The 20,097-nt window shown below is 43.9% G+C and overlaps 1 protein-coding gene across 2 annotated transcripts in view; it reads right to left on the reverse strand.

Annotated features, from left to right (window-relative positions):
* Positions 1 to 20,097, reverse strand: part of PAX2 (paired box 2) — a gene marked incomplete at its 3' end in the record, with an annotated part of 83,466 nt that overhangs the window by 5,986 nt on the left and 57,383 nt on the right. For both annotated transcript variants that reach the window (XM_084264354.1, XM_084264355.1), the window contains exons 6-8: positions 19,413 to 19,588; positions 17,430 to 17,556; positions 1,263 to 1,364 (exon numbers count right to left, since the gene is read on the reverse strand). In XM_084264354.1, coding sequence (XP_084120480.1) covers positions 1,263 to 1,364; positions 17,430 to 17,556; positions 19,413 to 19,588 — 405 coding nt within the window. The remainder of the gene's footprint in view (positions 1 to 1,262; positions 1,365 to 17,429; positions 17,557 to 19,412; positions 19,589 to 20,097) is intronic.

Genomic DNA, 20,097 nt, shown 5'->3' on the forward strand with positions numbered 1-20,097 from the left:
GCTGGTCAAGGGACTAATGTAGGGGTGAGGAAGACTCCAATCAATTTTCTTTCCCTGATCTGGAGGTCAGTCACATCATCTTCATTGCATAGCCTGTGGTTTTGTTGTGCCTTAGGATCATAAGTGGCAGGTAGCTTGTTAGGTCAGGAATGTGACCATAGGACAGCACCTCATGGTATATAAGCAGTGATTTGTCATTTAAAAATGTTAAGACTTTGACCTGCAAACATTTCCTATCAGTGATACTTTCATTGTCCTCACTGCAGTTTGTTTAGCTTGCTTTTCTGAGATTTGGATGAGGGTTAGGTTAGGCTTAAGTTAGTCATTTAAGAGCTTTCTGTCCTCAGCTTTCTGCTGCTTCAGTTCTGGCATCATCCCTCCAGTGGAGGGGTTGCAGAATGGTCTGTGTACCTGCTTGTTAGGCATCAAGATTCACAACCCAGGGCAGTAACATATACAAAACAGTGGCAGATGAAGTTCTGAGATACTGTGACTGAGAAATTAAAATCTGGCCCCTTTGTTTATTTAATAGGCATAAGTGTCATCAGAGGAGTGGGGAAATTAACTCTTCAGTTATCTTGGTCCTCTCTTCTCCATAAACGATGGGAGAATCCATTTGCCAAGAGAAGGTATTTCTCCAAAGGCATTAGGTAGCAAAGAAACAGTTTGCCTTTGGATGTAGGATTAGGTAGAGAGTGCCTTCATTCCAAGAAACTATTTTACAAACAGGGGATGGGTAGGTGGTTGATTTTTTTAAAGTGAATAGTTAATTTCTCCTGAGATGCTGTTAATTATTGCTGAGTTCTTAGTTAGTTTAGGCTATGGACAGCAGGTCTCCAAAAACTGTGGGTATTAAATTACCATTTATGATTTTCAGTTTGATGCCCTGGCTTTAGATAGAAGGTAAGTTGTTATCCTAAGTTACACGATAGCTGAATGTCCTGAGCCACGAACAGTACATAATCATCTGCACGGGTCATTGGAAAATAATTACATTAGTTAATGAATACAAAGGTTAATTAATTACCAATTAATTGCCACAGGTTATAGATAGCTAGTTGCCCATAGCAGCAGTGAATCAGTTACAAGGGAGAAAGAGATACTTTACAGAAAGGGTTGCTAGTGACATTGGTTATAGGCACCTGATGATTTCTTTATGAGAATAAACCGTAATATCAGCAAAGCCAAGTGTGAAAGCTCTTACAATGCCAGTGTACCATTCAAACGTGTGCACCATTAGTGAAACCTGGAGGCTGACTTACCAGGAACCATTCCTGCAAGAGTTGAGGTTGGATAGCTGCCTTGTCCAGTTGGGGGAACATGGGGTGGGTAGCCAGGCAAGGTGGTGCTTGCCATGTCACGACCTGCAAAGGGAAAGAATCAGGACAGGTGATCAATACAGATAAGATCTTTCAATACTGATTTGATATCACTTTTTGTCCCACTGTCACATGACTAGCAGCTTGTTAGGCGTGTGCTGTGCAGCCCTCTCATACTTAAGTGCTGTCCATCCACTGAATATTTGGGGGGAAGATTGTGGCACTTTTGATCTCACACTATAAGGATGGATGTTAAAACTCAGCTTTGTGAGGCTCAAAAGAATTTGTTTTGTTTCATTTAGATTTTGGATCTGTTTTAACTAAATCAAAATGGCCCTGAGCTGCAGAAAGAATGGCAGCATATTCATTGCCAGAGTAGATGAGGTCCTGTCTATATGCAGTGACTGCAGTTCCAAAACTGTGATGATGTTGCTTTAGGGCGTGATCAGTGTGCAAGGCACTGGAAAGTGATCTAAGAGTTTTCTGTGCCTGTCTTTCTTCCCACCTCTACCATTCTACCTGCTGATGATTTTAGGCAAGTCACTTCACCTCTCTGTGCTTCTTTTCATGCTGCAAACTCTTTGGTGCAAGGGCGCATTTTTAGTATACTTGCACAGTGCTTAGCACAGGATCAATACTGTTTGGACTCCTTCCAGGTGCTGGTGTAATATATATAATAATAGGTTTGTGCAAATTAATTTGACTCCCACTTCATTTTTATCATGGTCATAAGCTTTTGTTAGTAATACTTAAAGCTGTGATATCTTTTCTCCACCAAAGAAGTAGAGAGGGGTGTGGACTGGGTGGATGATTGTAGTTTATTTTTATCTCTTAGGAAGTGCAGCTGGAGGCTTCTTGGTTGATGCCAGAGGCATTTCCTCATTTGGACTGGTTAGCCTGAAAATGGGCCAGCCAGAAGGGCATTTGCTGTTAGTGCTTATTGCATTTAAATGAACTAAAATCATCTCAGAAGCTGCTGGGAGTTTCAAGCCAAAACAAAAACAACCCCCCAAAAAAAACTCACCAAAAAAAAAAAAAGAAAAAAAAAAGGCTACATAAATTAAGATAATCTTCCCCCACAGCTGCTGGGAGATTTACAGCTCAACCTCCAATGCTGCCTTGCTGCTTTCTAAGATCTCAGCCTGTTCCAGGTATGCAAAGCCTTTCACATTCCTTGGTTAACTGTAGCTCATCCAAGAATATTGTGCCATTTGTTCTTCCTTTGTTGAATTCTGTCTATGTTATCTGTCCTAACTGGAGGGCTGGAGTCTGATTCACCTTTAGAAGCAACAGTTTAAGTATATCCCATTAACACTACTGGAGTTACAGGAGCTTCTGGGCTATGCCATTGAAAGAAGAGTAAGAGTTGGTTTAGCTGTTCTAGTGGCAGAATGATAACTGATAAAGCAGGCTCTGCAACAAGCATGAACCTTGGCTGGGGAATCAGAAACAAGTAATGGTTACACAGCAAAGCAAAAACTGATCACCATGAAGCATTAACCTGAAGGAAGTTTCTTTGGCATGAGGTAGGTTAAACCAGTGTTCATTGCTTTCATAGATCTTGAGTAAAGAGTACTGAGCTGATTTGCTCAAGAAAAAAAGACATGCAAGTTTTTTCTTTCTCCCTGAAGAGGTTCATGATCTGTGGGTGATGTTCCTAGCTCGCTTCCTCAGATAGTGGTGAACTACCAGACAAAGGCTGAGCTGCTTTCCAGCCACTCCCCAATGTTGATAAAAATAAGTATATAATGCCTCAGGTATTTATATTCTATACTCCTTGTATCTCTATCATTCCTTTAGTGATTTGTAGCTGTGTGTTAAGCTGTATGATTAACACCTGCTAGCTGTAGTTTGGGGTTTTTTTCCCCTCACATTCTTCTAAGGCAAGAAAGTTTTATGCTTAAAATTCATGTTCTTTTGGTTTCATTTATTGACTAGCCTGAGAAATAACGACAGGTGATGAGTGAGAAAATAGTGTCACTGAAAAGTTTGAGAGAACATTATGTAGCAGCAGGCAAAATTAATATATTTTGACACTTCCATTCAGGTGGGAACACATACACGCTCACTCTGCTACTCGGTCTATGCACACACGCCCCTGTGTTTTTATTCAGACATGAGCACACAGAAGCTGATGTTCAAAACTCAGTGTGGAAAATTCGTTGGGAAGTAATCATCTGTCAAAATCCCATCTTGACAAAGAAGATAACAAACAAGTACAGTATCAGCAACATGAATAAGGGTCCCACAGAGAGACTCTTGAAATGCTGTCACATACAAGCAGGCTCCTTCCATTACCTCATCTCATTACCAACAGGTAGGCAGGATTATTAAATTCTTGAACTCCAGGGCAATAGCAAAGCTCACACCTATCCTGTTCATAACATGCTTCCAACTCCAGCCATTTTCCCTTCTCCAAGAGCCTTCTGAGTGAAGAACAGCACCTTCATCTCTCTGACATTTTTGAGCTTATAAACACTTTCTCCTGTGTCTAGTTCTCCACAAGGGTCCTAAAGCAGCTGCCTCTCCTGAAACACAGTGCCTTCTAGGCTAGAGGATGGTCATATATGACTGCATCCCCAGAGAACTATATTGTTGGAGAGAGTCTGTCAGGCAACTCCTTGGTTTAGGAAGTGCCCAGAGCTCAGTGGCCCTTATTGTCTGCAGTAAGATTGGACCAAGACAGTGTCATGAACACAAAAGTCTTCTCTGCTGTTACTTAATGCTTTCCTACAGGGAGGTTTATAAATGCAAACCTCACTTGACAAGTAAAAGAGAGGATTTTAGACTGAAAGAGAAAAATAATACAGGAACATGAAGGAGGCAGAGGTAAGATGTGTCTTGAGTGTTAGGTCTGTACTAAGACTTTCTTCGGAAAAAGCCCAAGTTACATTCTTTGACAGTGGAATGACAATAGCCTCAGTGGCCACCTAAAATGATACCCACTATTTTATCCAAGCCACCTGTGAGCTTCTGCAGCAATGTTGTTTCAGTCACCTTGCACAGGAGTTTCCTCTAGTACCTACCTGAAATTTCTCCTTCCTCCCCTCCTGCCTGGTGCTCCTAAGTGCTGCCATCTTCTGCAACCTATTTCTTCACTTTCTGTCCTTCCCTTCAAGGCCATCTACCTCAGGTCTGTATTCCTTTTACAGTAAGACATCACAGTATCTCACCCACCCTTCCTGGTCTCAACATTCAGACATGATGCCCTGTTTCTTAATTACTTGGTCTGCTGTGTGAAGGCACTGGCTCACACTGACACTCCCAAAGTAAGTGACTCAAACATTGCTCCCAGCATAGCTATAGCACCTTCATCAGTGCTCACCAACCGCCTCTTTATTTATCTAATTTAGCACTTTGCACAACCCATGCTGAATGACCCTGTCAGTCCCAGAGCTGATGAGGTTGTTGAAGCTGATGTCATCTACCTTAGGGCAGCACAGTGCCCTTGCTGGGCCGACAGCACTCAGGGGTTCTACAGCTATTGAGGCAACACAGGGTTTTGCTGTAAAGTCTTTCTATACTAAGCCCCGGACCCATCCAGCTGGGACACCCAGTCATTTCTAGATAGCTACGACTTCTTTTCCCGTTTTGTTCTAAAAAATGAAGGACAGGCATGAAATCTTTTTGCAACTCTCCATGGAGCTGAGAACACATGCTGCATACGCAGAACTGGAACATGGTTGCTCTGGTTCCCACTTGCACTCAAAGAGCTTGCAGCATTTACTGGTTTCCCCGTCAGACGAAACTGAACCCCTTGCCTGCAGCATCCCCACTGAGTTTGTGGCCAAGGCCAGTTACCTGCTATCAGAGGCTGGCTGCTGGACTGCCCAAAGTGGGCACCATGATGAAGGAAGGCACTGTAGCAAGGCGTGGACGCATCGTCTGAAAGGGCCATGTGGAAGGGCTGAAGATCAGCCTGCCCAGAGCCGACCGGCGTGGTGGGGGTGAAAGGGGTGAGAGAGGCTCCATGAGGCTCTTGCTTTATACTGAGGGGAGAGGAGAGGTTTTCTGTGGTAGGGTAAGGGATGGACACAGACAGACAAAGGGAACAGGGGGAGGAAGAGGAGGGTGGGGAAGGGAGGAGAGGAAGAACAAAATGGGTAAATGAAAATGGAGTGGTTAAAATCTACAGGGAAATTAATTTTAAAACAAAAATAAAAATAAAAAGTTAGGAGTAGATCAGAGGAGCCAGTGCTGAGACAACAGCAGTAAATGCACCCGGGGGCTAGGCTCTGACTGCAGGGATGCCTCTGCAGGGGCAGCAGGGAAGGAGGAGAATGGAGTGCAGTGGCAGATGGGAGGAATGGGATGCAGGAAAGGGAGAGGTGAGGGAGGGAACATGCAGGAGAGGGAGGACAGGAAGAAGCGTAGGGTTGGGAAGGAGAAGAATGCTCTGAAGCTTCTGTGCTCCCTTTCCTGCTGCTTTGTCTCACTGGCTGAGGGTGCATTTAGATGCTACATTTATGACAGTTTGGCCCAGGGAATTATACCACTTTGTATCTTCAAGCCCAAGGTAACCTTCCCCAGGAGAGCGGCACAGTTATGAGCAAAGTTTCTCAAGCCAAACTCTGTCAAAGCTTTGACAAAAAAGGTGTAGCTGAAGTGGTTGAAATTATAACACGACTTTGCAATTAATAGGTGGATACAGAGATAATCAAACAATTGATCTTGTTTACAGTGGCACGCTTTGGAGCTTTAACCATAAAAGCAGTCAGTACTGAGTCTGGTTGTTTCCAGAGTATAGAGTTGCCAGACAGATACCTTGACAGAGAGATATAAAGGAGGAGAGAAAATGTGCAGGTCTTATAAAAGGGTCTCATTTTCATTGGACCTCCATTTCTGATGTGTGGATTAGCATAGTCACAATAGATAGAGCTTTGCAACTGCTCCTAACTTGGCTGCCAAGTAAGAGGTTTAGGAATTGGAGAACTCTGTGACTTAAAGCATGGGTGCTCCAGAACACCCACTGTTGTTGGGTCAGCAGTAATAGAGTCCTGTATTTGAACACCTGAAAGAGAAGTATGGATGATGTGATCAGATCCAGTCCAAATCATCTAGCAAACCGTCCACCCTCAGGTAAACAAATTAAAGCCAATAAATGAAAGCCATCTCTCTACTGTGATGGCAAGTGTTGCCAATGGCCTATGAAATAAGTTAGTTCTGGTGGTTTTGATTTATACAGAGAGATATAAATGTGACACATAATTAGGTCATAAATCTGACTTCATTAATGTAGAACTGGCTTAATTAACTCTACACACCTTATTGTGAGGCTGCAATGCTCACCTAGACAATAAAGGGCTGGGCAGTTTCTATCTGTGAATGCTATTTATCCTGAGGCATTTGTTTCCTAAAGGTTTGCTTCCTGGCAAAAATGATAGTTTGCCATCTGTGTTCTCCTCCAAGTACCTCTAACTTGGATGGCCAGTAAAGGTCTTGATCACTGAGACTCCCTTGCAGGAAAGACATATGTTTAGTTGGTTGTGAAGGATTGGTCCTGGCCAAAAGGTGTATAGTTCCTTTTTATTTAGTTTACTTATGTGAAGTCTCTGGTATGCTGTGTGAGGATTATAATTTCTTCTCCCTTTTTACTAAAAGAAGCTCCTTTTGGAGAGGACCTTTTGTGGAGGATATGGGGAATAGAAGCTGGAGTATCTGGTTCTTGTTGTGCAGTTAATTAAAGTCACCAGAGTAAGCTGTCAGCTTCTGCTTTTCACAACTATATATTATCCTACAATCCTACCAGTGAGCCTTTGTGTGCTAGTGACTGTCTCTGTAGATGCAAAACTCCCAAAGCTATTTTTCTTCTGCATCCTCTCTCATCAGGTGGCAAGGAGTGCATAGATCTACCTTCAGACCAGACGGGCAGAGTCACCACCAGTAGTCTGGGAGTGCTGAAACCTATTAGCCAAATAATGTTGATACTAGATAATCTGGATTAATAGGTCTGTCTGCAGGCAGAGGGCCAAAAATCCCCTTGGTTTTCGGAGGCTGCATGTGAAGCAATATTTTTCAAGGAAACCATCTGACAGTCGTACCTAAGTAAACTAGGGAGACTTCGGCCCTGGCGTTTTCAGCTCTCTGTACTGTGCAAGAGAGCAAGTGTGGGGAGCTGCTGGTGAGAAAAGGGCTGAGAAGATGATGGACACGGGAAGTGCGGGTGGGCAGAAGCAAGAGATGCTGTGGACAGAGGTTAATCCTGTTTGCACAGCCCCCAGGCACGTTGGTTTCCTAGTCCCTCCCCTGCTTTATTTCTCTTTTAAAGCATGGAATTTTCAGCTATAATCCTTCCTAAACCACAGCATTTTTCAGGCGCTCTGTGTAAGTGAAACCATAATCTCTGGTAAAACAGACTGCTTAAGCTGCTGTAGCATTAGGCCAATCTGATCCAGCCCCTGGATTTCCGCTCTGCCCAGCCACCACAGAGGGGATTTCAGCCTGAAAGACTGGCTAAAGCCCTTGCAATGGGAACAACAGCGCTAGGCCTTGCCTTGCAAAGCTGAGAAGGGTTAAGGGACCAGGAGCTATTTGTCCCTGTGTTGTGAGGCTGTTAAAACCCCTGTCAGACTTGCAGCAAGATGAGCCCAGCCCTCTCTTGAACACATCAAGGCTTATGAAGAAAAATTCTTCACACCTTCTAGAGGCAGCACCATTTACTCAGTGCAGAGGGATAAAGAAGTCAACTAACATGGCTAAGAGACTGGGACACAATAATGCTAAACACTCTTCTCTGAGTAGTGGAGGGGAGGCAAGGATAAGGTCAGGCAGCGAATGATTGCACAAGCAAAACTCAGGCTTTTATGTGTCTATTTATCTATCTGCCTGTCTTTGCCTTGACGCTTCGTAACCGCACAGGCATAACTTACACTTCATGTATCTTTACTGGTGGGTGGCATTTACCAGTTTTTACTCCTTTGTTGTCCAACTCTTCCCTGAGTAAAAGCACCTGAATTCTGTCTCCGATAAAACTCCTGCCACTGCCATGCTGGAATAACTGCCCCAGCAGTGAATTATAGCTCCAAAGTGTGTCAGTGTAGACGAGATCAATTGATTGATCTATCTATCCACCTGTGAATGGCACGGTCCCGTTTATCATTTTAACCACCTCAAACTTCAGCTACACCTTTTTTCTTTTCACTTCTGATCTTCTTCAGTCTCTAATTCTATCATATTTGTGATGGAGAACTTGCTCCTTCCTATCCCAAGTCCTGCTAGTGCCAGCAAGCTGTGGAGTAGTGCCAAACTGGCTTGTCTGCATCTTTGGGTATGTCCCTGAGTAATCTGCATCGGGGAATGTCAAGATATCTGTCAGTGTCTTATTCCTAAGGCTGGAATATGACCTGTAATCAAACGGGGACTGGAATGAGTTTTCAAACCCCCAAAGCAGTAGAAACCTATTTCTGTCCCAGGCTCCTTTGTTCTAAATGACAAGCAATATCCTTGGCTTATAAGCAACAAAAAAATACCATCCCATTGTCATGGTGGGGGAAATTTGAAAGGGTCAGCAGCTGGGGATAGAGCTGGAAATAGAGCAGAGGACTCTACATATTTTCTACATCTCATGCTTCTTGCTTTCTGACCGTACTCACTGAGTTACGGCTGTTTTTCTCCCTTTCTAACCCTCTCTGTTATTCTGGCAGAGAACTAGAACTGGTGATCTTTGGCCTAAATTCCCCCTGTGAGTGAAGGGATTTTGGCCAGACAGGGTGAGAGAAAGATTCACAGCTTTGGGTTCCTACAGAGACTCATCTCAGCTTTTATTGTGCTCTCTAATGCTGAAGGAAAGGGAAGCAGGGGGGTTTGCAGGACTAGATAAGCTGCTTGTTTTTCATTGCTGGCTTCCTGGAGGATAAGCTACCTGCATCCAGTGCTCCTTTTCAGTAAACAAAGAATATCAAGATGGCACGTCCCTGCATAAGGGATGGGTTGTATACACCCACATAACACTACTCACCATCTTCACAATGCTTAGTGTCCTTAATTTTATCCTGGGGTGTCTATTGAATATTTATATGACCGTGCTGCCTTACTCTTTAGAACACAAATCCTCACAGCATCTTTTAGGGATCACTGTTTTGTCTGTATGGAACTAAACCCAGAGAAGGCATACCCAAGTTTGGGTAAGAACCCAGTGCCAAAGCTGAACGTTATTTCAGTTGTTTTGAATCCTGGTTTGAATTCTATGCTTGTAACCACCATTGAAACATCTTGTTTTGTATTTGTGTTCTCTATTCCTTATAAAAGTTTAATTGTGGCAAACAGAATGGGACTGAGTCCTCAGCATTCATAAAACAGTGAATTTACACTGCATCCAATAGAGTCACATCATTTCATCCCATGTGAGAATCTTGTCTCAAATTCTCAAAGTCATGCAAGAGACCAAACTGGATTGACACACCATGTCTTTCACTTTTGCTTTCCACCATGTCAGAAGAACCACTTTTTCCTTCATTTTTTAGTTTTCTAGAAGATAGAGATTATAGAATTTTTTTTCTTTCTCTCTGATTGTAACAGGCCTTTGCTAGAACAACTGCAAAGTGTACAAAGACTAATCTGTTTCTTGTACCTTTCTTGTATTCTCTTTGTATGCCTGCTGACTGGAGAACAAGCCTTGTGTGTTCAGGTTTATTTTCTGTTTCTGCATAGATCCATCTATGCTCTTGGTCCAATATGTTACTTGTGGGTTGTTGAAATATGCATCAAGAAACAACCTTGGATTGCTTGCCCCGAGAGTCAAAACTGTTGAGACATAACTGATGCCAAGTTTTGAAATCTATTTACACCATTTTTGTAAAACTGAATTTTATAAATCTAGATGTTGCGTCTGATCTAATTAACTACTGCTGTCCAGGTAAACTGAGCTGCTAACTCTGTGTGTTACTTTGGAGAGTAAACCTTTTATAGTCTTCATGCAGAGTAAAACATGGAGCTTCAATAGACCTGTGATTTGGACTTACTCTTTGAAGCTGAGTACTGTTAGTGCTAATCACTTGTGAACTCTACTGAAATCAACTTCATATGGCTCTGAGTAATGGTGCAGGTGGACCTGATGAAGGAAGATGTGCTTTGAAGTCATGGGGCAGAGGGGAAAGTTGTGCAACTTTTGCACTTGGCAAACAGAACTTCAGTAGGGTTCATATTGTTGTCCCCTTTCTTCAGTCCCAGCCTGTTAAGTTGGGCAATTACTTCCTTAAAGTGAGGCATATATGCTTATTCCTTGGCAGGTTGGGACTTGAACCTCTTAAACAAGATGCTTTGGAAATATATGCTAGGAAAAGTAACTAGAACACATTATTTTTTCACACACTTCTCATTATAGGTTTCATCACAATGATCTTTACTGGTCATAAGATAGGATAGATGTTTCAGGTAGCCCACAACAATCCTAAACCTAAAAAGAAGGACCATAAACTCTCAATTTTCCTGAAAGACTGCAGTGGGCAACTTCAATTGTAGAAGCAGCTGGCCTGGTTAAATCCAGTAGCTGAAGATCAAAAGTTATTAACACCTGCTGACAGGTGTTGCTTAACTCAGAATACAAGACACAGTCTTTTCTGTCAGTGGGCAAGTATCTACATCACAAAAAATTTCATCACAGCCACACTTACTGGATCCTTCATTTTGATCAGAAGGCAAAAACTGAATTTTTGGGAAAACAATATAGTTATTTGCTCTGAAAAAGTTCCTTGTCTAGCAGCATGGAGTATGGCAATGCTGTCTCCTTGTTGATGGAAATCAGACTGGGGATGCCAATTCACTGCTATTGCCATTACATGGCATTATTGTCATCCATTGCTATTGTTCACTTAAACACTAATTTAAAGACGATGACGAGGACCTTATTTCTTTCAGGCCCATCCATTTCTGGGTTCCTCACATCACTATGTCTTGCAAGCCCACAAGACACAGCCATCAGCATCATGAAGTTATTGTCAGTGAAACATCCGTTGCATGCATGGAAGCAGTTGATGTGATTCCTTTCCCACCCGCTATTCCCGGCTGTTCCAGGGATCATTCATCTGACCATCTATCACCCTCAGCCATTTGGTACTGGAGAAGAGTAGTAACACCTTTTGCCTTCCCAATTTCCTGACTAGATAAGAAGATATTATCTCTTTTTAGGGATGGGAAACAGTTGACAAAATTTGGAGGTCCTGTGGATTTCTACCTTTGCCAATTGTTCACCTTAAAGAGAGGAGCGGCTTGCTCACAGAAAACACCTCCTTTGTTCTGATAAGGCAGGATAGTTACAATGCTGTAGGAGCCACACGAATGATTATTGTATTCCATTTTCAGAGCACTGGGGCATCCAGACATGCACCAACCAGGCTGCCTGACCACTGGCTGCTGCAGCCGTAGGATTTGCTGTCACCAACACCAGTTTGGGGCCCCTAGCAGTTTTTCTTAAGTCGTCTCAGTCAAGCCCTGACCAGGGCTGGTGCTCACTGGTGTGAAAGGCTGAAGCAGACTGGACAGGAAATTTTCACCAGTACAAACAAGGAAAAGGGGACAGAAACGCTCCCCCTCTCAGTGCAATGATCTAAGTACAACTGAGTGTAATGGTCAGTTTTCATCACGATTTAAAACATCAAGCTCGACCGACTTGTTTTACATCTGTGCTATGAGGCTGTTTTCTAAAAGGTCAACTTTTTAGTGGTGGTAACAAATATTTTGACAAATACAAAATTTACACTAAATGTGGTTATTTCAATTTTTGCTAACTAGATGAACTGCATCTGTGCACACTTATTTAAGCAATTATGTTGTTTAATATAATTTGTCTTTACGTATTATTATAGGAGGAAATACAGAATGATGAGTCCATATTATTATTTTATTAGATTATTAACTTTTTACTTGTGATCTGTGTCAAGTCATATTTGGATGGAAATTAGAATTAAATTAAAAACAGTATTTGTAATTATTCACGCTAATTAAATAAAATGACCACAAGTTCCCTGACTTCCTAAATATACTAGAACAGAAAAAGCAAGCTTTTCTAAGCAGGTTTTGCATTAAAAACTACTTTTAAATGAAGGAAATGATATATAAAAGAAGGAAATTGAAGTGATTTTAGAACCCGATTTTAGAACTAATAGATCTCGTCCTTTCATACCAACCTTAATTCACTCACTGACAGAGGAAAACAAATGTTCCTGCTTTTTCAAATCCTAGTTTGTTTCTTAGTTTTGAATGACCTGGTTATTGAACTGAACAACATTTTCTTCAGTTCACTCACTAAGCTGCAATGAAGGAAATAATCTTTTCGCCTTGCAGGAGGCTAAAGTTCTCAAAAGATTGTTTATCATTTCAGAAAAACTTTGGATCCAGGTGTCTAGCCAGTGATTTCTCTACGCTCAGCATCACAACTTTCTTGAAAACTTTCATAGAAATCAACTGCTGTTTAAGTACTGTTTCTTTATTTCAGAAATAGCGAGTACCTTTATGTCAGTAAATCTTATTTATATTTTCATACATTTATGTATGAATTAAAAAAATTAACTTAAAGTGAAAAAACCCCTCTTGCACAGAGGGAAGATCTGGAGGAAAGTGACATTGAAGGGTTTTGTGCTATTTTGGTGGCTTTGTCTGACACATCATGAGTTGTCAGGGTTTCTCAACCTGGATGACACTTGCTGCTATAGGGAAAAAATTTTTCCCCAGGGAGAAGGAAGCATTTTTTACACAGGACATGGTAGGTGTTTTGGTGGGTAGTAATGATTTTGAAAGTTACCTATTCCTGTTACCAGATGCTAACCATAGCACAGAAGGACTCAGAGACCTCCTCACAGGAAGACAAGGGGATACATTCTCCCATTTCAGTTAATGGTACAAGTTCCTGAAGTGCTTTTTTGTTTTGCCCCATTTTTGAGGGCTTGTCTTTTCCTTTTCTTTGTCAATCTCACCAATTGTAGCAGGCTGGGAAACAAGGTCTATTTAGTTAAAACTGTCCAGGATTCAATCAAGGGAAGTTTTTCTTTATCTTTGCTGTAATTTTACAACCCATCTAGTAGGCATATCCTTCCCTTTAGCAGTCTGCTAATACGCAAGTTTCAAGCCAGATGTGAAAAGTCCATTGTGTTTCATTTCCCATAGTGCGGCCTCTCTGTCAGGTAACTTCTGGGTTAGATAATTGAGTTTGAAAGGACTCTGCTCTGAAAGACACCTCACTATTTTCATGCATGCCTATTCCAAAAGATGTGACTTCTGATGGTGCTTGAAGAAGGAATTTAACCTTTGTTCTCAAAGGATATGAGGCTTTGAACAACCTCATTCTTTTAAATTGCTTCTGTTGCTAGTAACAAAGTCTCAAGGTACTCCTCTGCTTACCTCTCGGGTGTTAGCTACTGAGCACCTTCCAAATTCAAGGATCTATGGAAACTACTGAAAAAAAGACAACTTGAGGTTTTCTGGGCTTACTTCATCCTGTATGAATTTATATTCATCTGCCTGGGCTGTTTGCCTTCAATAGAAATAATTGAAGCAGAACATCTCTGAACAACAGCCTCTTGTCTTGGTGTTCAACTGCATGTACTTTGCCTTATCTTGTTATGTTCAAGCCTGGATCTTTGCTTATAGGAAATCTGATTGGTGTCCAAAGATACAGTCCAAGAAACTGTCAGGGATGTATGCCAATTGAGCTATGATGGCCACGCAATATCAGGACAAGATGTAGCTGTCCCACAGGCCTATGTGTGAAGAAAGGTTTGAGGTGGTGTTCTCAAGCAGCTCTTAGGCACTTTCTTTCTCTTACTCATCACAAGAAAGTTGAATGTTCCTACTTTATTCTATATGGAGGACAGCAGGAGCATGTTTACTAGCCTGGTGCCCAGCTAGCCCCTAAGTGTCCGCTCTATAATGGAAGTACAAATAGATTAATGGAGAAAAAGAAGAGTGACTCATCTGCAACACAGTAAACAAATCATAGAATCATAGGAGGTGCAAGTAATAAGATGTGTCAGAATAATTGTCTGAAAGGTGGCATTTGATATTGGCTATACTGGGCAAGGCTGTGCTGTATGTAACTGTGGTGCTAAGCTGTGTCTTTGAATATATGCCCAGGACTTTGGGGAAGGCTTCCCTGCATCTCGGGGTGGTGGCTGCCTGATTTGCAGCCTTTCTAGCTCTTCAATTCTAGAAGCTCACAGACAGATAAAAGGACTTCAGCAACATCTGCACTTAGCTATCTCACTACAATCCAAATTTTTAGTTACATATTGTTGAGGTTTTGGTTGCTTTTGGAGGAGCATATTCTCAGAAGGGTGTGAACACACTGAGGAAAGCTAGTCGTGAGACAGAGAAAGGAGCAGGACTTTCTCTGAAGTCTTCAGAAAAGGCAAGAATCCAGTGCCAGACAGCTTTGGGTTGGAAAGAGCCTAGTGATACTTTTTTTCTGTCTGGGAAGAATGAGCTAGAGAGGCTTTCTTGTAGACTGAAACTAAATCTTACATCCTGTAATTACTTCGCACAGTTTGTTCCCTGCATGGGTGGATTTGTTTCAGGTATCACCCGCGTTCACAGTCTGCCCCTGGGACAAGAGCAAAGAGGCATTCAAAAGATAACTATAGGACCAAAACAGGCATCTAGCTCTTACTCCAACTCCCATCTTAGGAGAAGGATTGGGGTGATACCAAAGAAATCTGCATGTTCTCAGCCTCTTCCTTAATTTCCTGTCCAGGGTAGATGAGGAGGCAGCACTGAGTTCCTCACCCTTCTGGTCCTTCCTGAAAGCATTGCCCAGCCCCATAGCAAACATATCATGCATCATTCATCTTTAATAGATTATGCAAATTGAGGACATCAGATCAATGAAGATCAATAACTGCAACCATTTAATTGCCAGCAAAAACATTTTAAGAATGAGCATTATCTGAAGTCCTTTCTTGGATAATGGCACCATTAATCCAAACATTGGATCCTGGCCTAAGTGTAGAGGAAAAATTCTCTGCCCATCTTCCCCTGCTGCCTTTCAGGGTGTTGAGGGTTGTTTTTTCTCTTTTCATTTCCAGTTTCTGAATTTCCCCATCATTACCACCAGTGAACAGCTCCCAACACTAATAGTTCTGCTTTTGTTACTCTGCACTGATTGAAATGTCGCATACAGATTGAGATGTTAGTGCTAAGTTGCCACCTGGGAATGTCAAGCTGGGTCTGAAATGAACTTTTCTCACTCTTGGATCCAGATGGATCAGATGGGGATGTTCTTGAGCTGAGCTGGGAGTGTTGCAGGGAACAGAGTGGGGATGGCACGGGGGAGGGAGCGTGAAGAAGATTTTCTGCTTCATCCCACAGCCTCTTCTGTGAGGCCAAACCTGTCTCCTGCTGTCCCTTGTGAAAGTCCTGTCCAAAGCTTGTGCAGTGTCTCCAGCCTTCACGAATTCTGCCCTCATATTAGCAGGCAGGAATGCACCATCTCCACTTAGGCAGAAGGACTCCAAAGAATTATTTTAATGGCCCCTTTGAATGATAAGCTCTGGGTTTAGGTGCCTCACCTTTACATCCAGCTATGGGGATCTGTCTTCCCTGAAGGAAGGACGGTACTGCTCTCCTACTGGCTTTGCCCCCCAAAGACAGGAAAGTATTTCCTGCAAGAGATGTAGATCTGCTAAATGTAGATGGACACCAGCTGAGTTTTGTCTTGCATATGCAAATACAAAGAAAGGTGGAAAAAAATCACCACAGCCGAGCCATTTTTTCCTGGTTGGCTAAGAAACTGCATACTTACAAGAATCCTGGTAGCAGTAAAAGCCATGAAATAAGTCTGAGGATGTCATACTTTCTAGACACTCCCTAAATATGCAGTTTGCCTCCCCATGGTTTTCCATGACAGTCTGAAGATCTCACACTCAACCTTCCCAGTATTTGGGGTAACTTCATAATCCTGCCAGGTCCCAATGCTCCTGGTAGCCAAAAGTTGCATGTAACAATATGCCTTTGCTCAGTGTTTGCTAAACAAGCAATGTCTGCTTGCTTCAGCCATGAGCTGCTTTGACCTCAGGGGCTATTAGCTGGAGCTCCTGCAAGAAAAAGTTAAGATACAAACTCCAGTCCTCTTGATTCTGTGCCATCAGATTACAGTTTTTTGGCCAAGAGGCAACAGCTTCTTCCCTTGCTAATGGGACTTACACCTCTTTGTCAAGAGTTACTTCTCAACTTACACCAGCAGGTTTCTAGAGGGGCCACAGCAATTTTAGGGAAAGGGAAATGTACCAAACAGGGGCAAGTCACTCGGGTCACTGCTTTATCTACCCAGGAGGAGATGTGCAAATTTATAGTAGCTGTGTGAGCAGGGACTAGTGGCAACTAAAGCCTGAGAATCTGTGGCACCAGAATATCATGTCCTTATGGCTTATGGCCATCAGTCTTACACTAGCATGAGGATGACGTGCCCTGGGGCTCCTGTGCTGCTCAGGTCCTGCACGTGCCAACATCAAAGAAATTGTTTCTGTGGAGTAGCTGCTGCAGAAATTTCCTCCTGTGCATTCTGATTCCTCTACTGTCTTGCATGTGCTCTGATTTCCTACTCTCCCAGACCAGCCCAAGTTCAATGTGCCCACATGTGAGGAAGGGGAAAGGCTGCAAACAAATTTCTTTTGCCAGCTGCTGTTAGATACTCATGGGCTTAAGGAGAGAGTTTAGCAGTCACATTTCAGCAGACATCAGTATTTAGTAACACCTCTCCCAAATTCCAGGGCTGAATGAAACTTACTTATTATTTTTCCCTAAGAAAACCAAGTGCAGATCATGGGTAAGCCATGACCCTCTTATTCTCAGACACAAAGGAAAAAAAAACCACAGTGTACATTTGGATGTATCTGTCCTCCACCACCACCACGAATCCCTAAGCCCCACCTGGGCACACAAATTCCCAATTCAGACCTGGATTTGCCTGTCTTTGAGTCATACCTGGGCACCTCTAGGTGTACCCAGATCTGCCAATACTCTGAATTTCAAGCTTCTCTTGAGCCCTTACATCCTTCACAGTCTTTCTGTCTCTCTCCACATTTGCCACAGAGGGATACCTTGCATTAGCAGAAAAAGCAGAAGCTAATGGTGATGAGGGAAATAAAAAAAAGCTTGGTTCTGCTGTTTGGTCAGGCAGCTTACCGGTCACCACAGGGTACGTCTGGGGTCCTGACACATTTGTCCCCAGGTCTGGGTTAGCAGAGGTGGATAGACTTGATTTGACTTCATCGAGACCAGCGGTCAGAGCTGGGAGGGAGTACTCATTACCCTGGGGAAGAGAGGAGAAAGACAGCTCGCTATTGATGTGCCGGGAGAAAGGGAAGGGTGTACAGATGGGGGGGAGGAAGAGGAGAGATGCAAACCCCTGCACAGATGGAAGAGGAGGAGGAGGAGGAAACAGAGAAGATGAAGTGACAAGGGAGTTGGGGTGGGGGGAGGGTGCTCCCTAGGATGAGCTGTCCCACCCGCCTGTGGGCTGCTGTGAAGGGGAAGAGGGGTGAGGGGTCTGGCCCATAACCCCTGGTATGGCTGTGCTTTTATTCACTGTTGCGGGGATGGGGATGGCTGTCGTGCATGTGCTGGTGATGCCCAGGGGAGAAGAAAGGGGAAATCCACATCCCCTCCTCTCGCTGAGCGGAGGCAGGAGGTGTTTGCCCTGGTGACAAGGACAGCTGGGACAGAGGACTGCGATGACATGACTGGGACAGGTGGGCTGTAGGAAGCAGTCAGTGTTGGCCCAGTATAGCCAGGCTCTCTGCTGACTCGTCTGCCTCTCCTCCGCTGTTACCTCTGTCCTAGCTCTTTAAAAACAAACAAAGAAGCCTCATCCCCTGCCTCTGTCACTGTGCATTGGGGTATGAAATTGGGGAGGGGGGAGCCACATGGCTAACAGAAGGGTGGGAGGGGGAGAGCCATTGAATCTGAAAGGGTGTCCTGTCCGAAAGGCTCTGGTAATTGCCTTTTTATTGTGGCAGCCTCTGGACCAGACGCAGGAGCTGGAGAAACCGGGAAGGCTACAAAACAGCAGGAAAAGTTGCTCTGATTAATATTACGTTAAATTAAAACTGATTTTCTGCTCTTTCTGCTCCGTTTTTTTCCATACGCTTCCCCATTCCTCCCCCCCCCCCATCTCCCCCTCCTCCAGTGGGCTCCCTGCACGCTGCCCCCTCCCCGCCCCTGTCCCTGCTTGGCTAGGACTGCCTAGTCATTTCCAATTCCTTCTCGTATTGATCTTCCTGTAGAAATCAGTTTTGTAATTAGCTGCAAATTAGGCCTTCTACTGGGGGTGAGCCTGCCCCCTGATTTATCACCAGAGTAATTCGCTGTGATCGGAGAGAAATTAAAATGAACTCAATTAGGCTTCGGATTTGCTTTATGGGCCCTGCTCAGAGTTTCAGGGGGAAAAATGACTGTGCTGGTGCTTAATAGTCTAATGAAAGTAAATAAAGGTTATTCATTGTAATAAACCCAGGGACTCTGGGATGAAGGGAGTCCACAGCCAGCCTCTCCTTCTCTTCCTTTGTTGGTTTATGGCTTGGGGCGGTTTAAAAAGACTTTTGATTTTAATTTTATTAAGACAAACAGCTTTGGGGATAAAAGGCATGGGAAGCAGGGGAGTAAGGGAAAGGGGGGCAGAGCTGCAGAAGTGTGGAAAACTAGGTTGGAGAATGGGAGTCAAAAGTCTCAGCTTTGGGCCATGAAGGAAAACGCTCTGTTAAAGCCCAAACCTGTGGCTCACCGGTCACCAGCATGATCTGCGAGGGCAGGAGTTTCCGTGCCTGGTGGACATGCGTGGCAGTTTGTGTGCTCGTGGCAAGAACAGGACCTCACACCTGTGGGTGTGTGTGCAGAGGGAGAGCAGGCACGGGCATTCAGGGAGAGCACCGTGTCTGTGTATACAGGAAGTTCACAAGAGGAGGTAGAGCTTGTGTATGCACGTGCATCAGCACAGTGATCTATTTACAGCTAGGAAGTGCAGTAAAATGTAAATGTAACATATGTGCAATAACAGGTCAGTGTGAGAACAACGGGTGAAGGGTGGGGGAGAGTGATTTCTGTGAGGGATTCTCCCTGCCATCAACCTACGGAAGCCTGTGGATCCCCATTACCAGGCTGGGCCCTCACCTGCTCGGATTTGATGTGCTCTGATGTTTGAAAGACGTCAGGGTAAGAAGGACGCTCAAAAACTCGATCTAAAGCTTCCAGCTGCTGCTGGGTGAAAGTGTCGCCACGAAGGTGCTTCCGCAAACTGTCCACGCTGCTCTGGGAATCTCCGTTGGGAACTGAGCCCTCGGATACATCTGCAGGGCACAGACAGAGAAAACAGGGAATTAGCACCACCCTGGCTCGGATCAGCAAGGGATGTGGGACAGGGACAGAGTGGGAAAGAGCAGGGCCCTCTGCCTCCGCCCAGGGAGCTGTGCTGCTCCTGTGGGAAGGGGAGGCTGGGGGACCTGAGGGAAGCCCACTCCTCTCTGCTGGAGCAGCCAGGCTGCTCCCATGGGCTGCATGGGACTCTTCTGCCCAGGGTGAGAAAGGCTGTGTGGAGAATACTGCTTGGCTCAGAGATGAGTTTCGGTTCCGCTGATTTTCAGTGTTAAAAATTGCCAAATCTCCATTGCTGAGCATAAAATGGGAGCAAAGCACAGCAATTAGCATCGCTAGAAGGCTACTGGAGAGGCAGCTCACAGAGAAACCAGAGTGCTGAGATTGGACCTGTACTGGAGAGGGCTGAGGAAGCCTGAAATGGAGAAAGGGCTCTCTTACAGTTTGGAAGGTAGTCAGTCTCTGTTGTAGTTCCCAGGTCCCA

Source organism: Gallinula chloropus, assembly GCF_964237585.1.
Source record: "Gallinula chloropus genome assembly, chromosome: 5".
NCBI lineage: Eukaryota > Metazoa > Chordata > Aves > Gruiformes > Rallidae > Gallinula > Gallinula chloropus.